General features: G+C 33.2%; 1 protein-coding gene across 2 annotated transcripts; it reads left to right on the top strand.

Moving 5' to 3' along the window:
- Positions 1–215: 215 nt before the first annotated feature.
- Positions 216–5919, top strand: LOC139857006 (uncharacterized). 2 transcript variants are annotated; one of them, XM_071845715.1, is made up of 12 exons: positions 216–853; positions 1176–1202; positions 1305–1337; positions 1463–1489; positions 1645–1671; positions 1761–1895; positions 2283–2392; positions 3023–3389; positions 3473–3700; positions 4187–4299; positions 4526–4933; positions 5541–5919. In XM_071845715.1, exons 1-12 carry the CDS (start codon positions 314–316, stop codon positions 5728–5730), a joined length of 2205 nt encoding a protein of 734 aa, XP_071701816.1. In that variant the 5' UTR covers positions 216–313; the 3' UTR covers positions 5731–5919. The 2 variants fall into 2 exon arrangements, with proteins under 2 accessions (XP_071701816.1, XP_071701815.1); XM_071845714.1 differs by having other exon boundaries at positions 1299–1337.
- The last annotated feature ends 1058 nt before the right edge of the window (positions 5920–6977 follow it).

Genomic DNA, 6977 nt, shown 5'->3' with positions numbered 1-6977 from the left:
TAAAACAACTACCACAAAAAGGCTCGAAGACATAAAACAAAGCTAATCTAAACAACTCAAAAAGCTATCTAAATCCGAGCCGTAATGAGGACAAATTAAAATACAAGAGAACACAAAAAAACAAAAACTTAGTTGTTAGGGACGCTTTAATTACCCATCTTTTTTTGAAATGTAGAAAAGCTTAGTTGTTAGCAGAGTATTCACATACTGTATATGTTTCCACTTCACATTGAGCATATATAGGTGTCACGTTTTAGTATACTAAAAGGGCAACTAACCAACACCCTTTTCATCGAGCGTTAGAAACAGAGTAATGGATTTATTCCAGAATGCCAAAATCGTTCGTCTTAAGAGCTACCACAAGAAGTACCTCCACGCAGGTAGCGACAAAGAATCCGTCTACCAACACCGCAAGGGCGAATCCAAGAACACCCGTTGGATGGTCGAGTTAGTCTCACAACACTCGCCACTTGTTCGTCTCAAGTCTTGTTTCAACAAGTACTTAACTACTTCTGGCCAACCTTTCTTGCTCGGTGCGACTGGCTACAAAGTTACCCAAACGGCCCCACAACCACTAGACTCGTCGGTCGAATGGGAGCCCAAATGGGAAGGGAATATGTTGATATTCAAGACAAAGCAGGGTCAGTATTTGAGGGCCAATACTGGACTTCCTCCTTGGAGAAACTCGGTCACATACGATATTCCTCTTCGAACGTCTAGCTGGGAGTGGATCCTCTGGGACGTTGAAATCCTCGTACAAACGGGCCCCGGATTACACCCGTCGTTGAGTCATCTTTCCGATTTCTCATTTACTTCTACTCACTCTCCCTCCTCCTCCTCTTCATCCGACGAGGTACAAAACTAAACATCCGAAGATAAATATATTTTTATTTTATTTTTTTTATAATGAAAAACATACGATAAATATATCTTCGATGCGGTATGTCCGCTTCAACTGCTCTTTCACCTCCCAAAGAGCAAAGTTGGCTATATATATTTTTATTTTTATTATTTTAATGAAAAAAAGTATGGTGGATGAATACCTCGATACAGTTAGGCCAGATGCTTTGTGAGTAGATTTAATATAAACATAATTGTACTCGAACTTAGTTAATTAATTATCTAGATCAAATGAGCTCATATGTTTTCTTCTCTACTTTTATTTTGTGGTTAAGGATCCTGTGGAAGCACCTGAACCTCAGGTAATTAACAATTTCGTTTTCATAGAAATTTAAGCTTTTTGTATCGATCGGTATGTACATTAAAATACTAATTCATATGATTAAATTTGTTTGAAGGTACAGGATGTTGAAGAATCATCATCATTTGGGTTACAAGTATGTACAATTTAATTTGTTAAAATTATCTACTTACCCTGTATACAAATTCTTACAAGTATGCTAAGTTAACTAAAAATTACTCGTATACAAATTCTTATCTGAATATTCATTTGGTGGTCCAGAAACTTATGGGAACGTTGAAGTATCAGGTACTTAATTTCAAAATTGTTGAATATATATATATATATATATATATATATATATATATATATATATATATATATATAATTACTAGGCTGAATTAACTTATAACTGATACACTTGTCTAAATGTGTTTTTATTTTATTTTTTGTTGGTACTATAGGAGGTTTTGAAAGCATTCAAACTGCAAGTAAGTTAGTAAAGCTGTTGAAATAAACAAGATTTGTTAAATTTGGTTACATTACATTATTAAAGTAGTTTTGAATTTATTTTGATTAGGCTGGTACATGGCGCATTGACTTTGAGCTTTTAAAAGCCATATTTAGGATGCCAAATATTCAAGTAACACGTATTAGTAACGAGGATATTGACCCAAATCTTTCTACTGGTATCCTACTCGATGAGGGCAAAGTGGTAATTTACTCTCCCATTAACATTCATATGTAATGTCATTGAACAAGTCAATGTTATGGAAAAGTAAAATGATATTCAAATTTTTACATTTGATAATTCTATTATAATAGTACACTGATGGGTAGTTGTAATAGTATATAAGTAGTTAATTAATTAATACACAATTGTAAATGATTTCATAATTTAATGAAATGGTGAAAATATCATTGTGATGAGTGACAAATCAACTACACACATTCAATTTATTGTTCTCAAATAGATAAAAAAAAAAAAAAAAAAAAAAAAAAAGCCTTGTAGTTTATAAAATATCATAATTACATTAAATTTTATTTATCTTTTGTATGAATGCATACATTAAAAACATTTATATATTTTTTTTATTTGCAGTGGCTATCTATAAATAGTAACGGGAAGACGGAGGAAATGATATCGGCATTGAACTTCAAGCATCCATCAGAAAGTCAACAATATGACTTTCAATCTTCACCTTCATCTCGGTTACATCTCATCTCTATTTTTAAAAGTTCTAATTAGGGAAAAAAATATTTATTTGTTAAAAATTCATTAATTCTAAAGCATTTATTCAATGAAAAGTTAAAACATCTCGTGTTTGGTGCGAGTACACTTTTAATCATGGGTGATGATTGTAAAATAGATACGGAGTATAAAAAAATGCATCACGATTTTAACGCACAAGTTAACTTGGTGAATTTATCAAATTATTTTGGTGGAAATATAGCCACCCGTAAGGGAATCAAAACGACGACTAGTTGATGTGCACACTACAAAAAGAGTTTCATTTTTATCTCTTTCATTATTTTTAACGCTTTAAAACGTGAATAATTTAACATGTTTTTAACACATAAAGTGTAACAAAATTTTTGACGCTTAAAAACATAAAAAAAAATTAATAAATAATACCCAATGACACATAAAAATGTGTCAAATAGTTAATAACACTTTAAATTTTTGATGCTATAATTTTTCATGCCTAAAATTCTTTACGCTTTATTTTTTCACGTTTCCAACTTACATGTCACATTTTGTTAGTATCAAAAGTTTATTTAAAAAGTGTCAAAAACTATAACTGTTCTAGTGGAGTTCTAATATTTCATCAACTTGTTCAGATTCTCAAAGGTAGCGCGGATCATTTTCGATGAAAAATGTTTGATAACGAAACTTCTGATCACAACTCAGTTTCTATCATCGGACATTACATACGGAGCATACATCGTATTCCGACCATATGTGTGGCAGGATCAATATCAAAACAAAGCTTGGAGTTTAAGATACAAAGTAAACAACATAAGTCAATCATATAAATCATATAACAAAGGTGTCGAAAAAAATCAATGGATGACTATCCAACTTTTCCAAACTGTGGTTGCAAAAAGAAACACTTATTTCGAAGTTACTCTTGAATCTTTTCGATGTTCGGGTACTGACGTCAAAGATATCATGGTTGACGGTATCATGTTTATACCACTGTCGAAGGTACGCACGTAACAACTTTCAAATCAAATCAATGAAAGATATTTGTTACTATATGTTAATTAAAATTGATTTACATTTTGCAGTATGAAGATGATGATAAAAATAAAACATTAGAAGTGGAGAGTTTGTCAAAAACATCAAATGTACAATGGGATGATGTGTTACCAAGTGATTATAAACAGTTTATAAAATGTTCAAACAAAGAAATGATGAAAATGAAGGAAGAAGATGTAATATATCCTACAAAAGAGGAAGCATACTCACTTCTTACTAAGGGCGTGCATATCGAGATTGAAGATAAAGCTAACTACGTAAGTCATTTACCGATTAATTACCTTTTAATGAAATGATTCAGCATCGAATAATAAAACGTTTAACTTTCTGTGCGTGTGTTTGAAACCTTTGAATAAAGGTTAGTAACAAAGAAAATGAGTGTTGAGTCATTCATAACTCAAATGCAAAATACCAACACATCCATTTTTTTTAATATCCTCATAAATTATACTCCATCAAAACTATTACTCCGTATATACAACTATATTTATATTTATTTTATTTATACATGGAAAAAGTAATACGGCAATTTTAGAAGTGTTCATTCAAAAGGATTATCAAATAAGTTATTTTGATCCAGAATCAAGTTCAGTCGAAATCTTTACAATATAATTAATTATTCTGCTTTACTAAACGTAGCCTCGATAAAGACACTCTTCATACCATAACTACCTATGAATGTCGATCGATTCTCTAATAACAAATAATTATGTGATAACTTAAATTTCTTTTGTTAATTTTAGTGGTTTTCCATAACAAAATCAAATGGGAAGAAAAGTTTCGTCATTCAGCCAGAAGCCCTTTATCTAGAACGTTGGTTAGTCAATCTCCGTTTCTATCCATCAACCGAATCAAGGTAGTTCTCTCTCTTCATTCGAACTGAAAGAAACTTCTGTTGATTATCTCCAACTTTGCGTATATTAATGTTAACGTGAACATGGTATTTAAATTTATGGGTGATGATCCGTACACCATCAAAATTATCCATACACCACTAAATAAGTTTTAATAATGTTGTACTCTACAACCCTCTAAACTTAGTTAGTGGTGTATGATATATAGTTGTACTGTACAATTTGCAGATTAGGAAGAGTATTAGACATACGACCTGCAAGTGACGTATACATGGAGTTCTTTCATAACCAAGTTCTTTTGTCAAAAGACACAAGTTATGAATGTTACCTCATTTACAAGCTACCACAAGGTCTTGTGTACCCAACTCCCGTTACAGCGACGATGTTTGATTACAAATTTTTTTCGTTAGAAGAACGATGCCAAGAGAAAAAAGTGTTTCTTAGTATACCTCAAGTTCCGGTAATTGGACCTGATGGCGAAATGATCAGATCTGCCACACTAGTAACCAATTTCAAAAATGTACAAGTTCCTAAAGAAAGAAATGATGGGTGGTTGGAGGTGAAGGTATGGGGCTCGGATGATATTTGCTCAAAGATTACGAAATCCACGAAGCAACAATCTACAACTCTATCGTGGTATGCATTATATTATACTTATCGAACTTAATTTTATATCTTGAGATAGTTTTTGAGAGATTAATGATTCATGCAGCTAACTGCACGAATCGTTATGACATAGAATGGTTGTAAGTTTGGTCAAAAATGAAAACACCCAAAATGCTCATTGCGGGGCGTTTTTTCTTGTTGACCGGGGCATTCTTGATTGGATCATGGGCGTTTTAGGGCGTTTTAGGGGCTTTATTCCTTGATTGTGTTTGTAGCATATATATAAATTAAATTAACTCTTCTCCATCACTATTACCTTGCCACATCACTCAGAAAGCGCTCCCACAAAGCCCACCATAACAACGTTTTCTCACAACATTGCCACATCACCCACAAAACTCTCATAAAGCACCCATAAAGCTGCAACCATAACAAGTGATCTAATAGAAATTATCTAATAAATTATGAGTTCTAAAACGTCCTATTTAGCAGAAAGACGAACTTTCTTTGTTTATTATCAGACAATCAATTACACTTATTCACAAACTGTGTCTATTAGTTGTACAAGAGTTTGCGCCGTTGACATCACAAAACTATTAGCATTAACAAGACATTGATTGATTCTTTGAATTTGCAGCTTATGCGGACCTTGCTGGTTTCTTAAATGTCTATGCTTGTCTAATGATGATGAAGGAGCCAATGGTATGAGGAACAGCTCTACAAGTTCAAAGGCGAATATTGGAATTGAGTTAGAGTTTCATGATGAGGATGAAGTCGAGAAGCCGAACGTTATTCTTCAAGGTCTTGAGTTACGACCCTGCCTTTAGAATCTTGGTCTTTTTTTTTGTATTTATTTACATGTATTATTATTGTTTTGTGTTGTGTTGTGTGTTTGATTTTGATGTAAAATGAGTGAAATCATGCGTGTGACCAATAACTCGCTATCGATCTTCGGTAGCATGTATGAACATGTATAATTTTGTTTGAGTTATGAGTACTATTTGGAGTTTTAAAAACTGGTCACAATTATCATACCCTAGCAACAGATCATAATAACATGCTCATTATTTTAATTCAAAACAACTATCTCCATCAAAATATTAATTTCTATCATTTTTTATCCTCGAATAGGTTGCATGTTTATGTGTTTGTTATCAAATAACTTAAGAAATAAGACAGAATTGCAATAAAAATTGCTTTTTCAGAATAGAATTCAAAGCTGAAAGCTGAAAATTGAGAATACATACTGCTTCAATTGCTTAATTGCTACTGTTACAGATTAAATATAAAGAAAAAAAACTGAAATTTAAAGAAATAAGAAGAGACCTTTTTCTTCTTGATAATGTTTCCATAACTCCTCGAGCAAAATTAGGAAGCTAATCAAATGTGCAACGACTCTTTCTTTCAGCATTGACTGGGCCATCGATATAGTGGACTGATTTTGGGTATATTTGGGCTGGATCGATTTTCTCGACCAGCCCAAGTCTTTTTTTCTGAAGAGCGCCCAAGTTTCCTGTTTACACTCACATAACTAATTTTTTTTGGACAGGGATCACCCGAAGGGATTAAATCACCCGTTGCGATCATCTCCCATTTTGATTATGCCAATGCAGCGATAATAACCCCGCCCCCATCGCTGCCCGGGAGGAAACCTTGAAACCGATCCAAGGGCACGACCAAGTAAAACCCCATCCCCTTTACCCCCTCAAACGATATGGGAAAAGTGTCATGGGTGGATACTTCATGGCAGAGATGAAATTGTGTTTTTAATATGTAGCCAATGGGGGTCGAACTCCTAACCTCCTCTAAAGGAGGCAGACCACCAACCGCTGGACCACATCACAACTTCCACTCACATAACTAATTAATCCCTTACATATTAAAAGAAGAGCCTGTTTTGGTCGTTTCAGCCACCCGACATTTACCAAACGACAATAACAAATTTTCACTTCTGCCTTCTTTTTTAGGGTCCAACTTCAAACTTCTCCAGAGGTATAAAATGTAAATTCAGTTTTTAATTATAAAAAAAAACTCACCAAAAAACTTCAAAGGTCCTTATCTTTCTTTTCACTGC

This window comes from Rutidosis leptorrhynchoides, chromosome 7, assembly GCF_046630445.1.
Source record: "Rutidosis leptorrhynchoides isolate AG116_Rl617_1_P2 chromosome 7, CSIRO_AGI_Rlap_v1, whole genome shotgun sequence".
Taxonomy (NCBI): Eukaryota; Viridiplantae; Streptophyta; class Magnoliopsida; order Asterales; family Asteraceae; genus Rutidosis; species Rutidosis leptorrhynchoides.
Note: the sequence above shows the minus strand (reverse complement) of the source record. Positions and strands in the feature narration are given on the sequence as shown.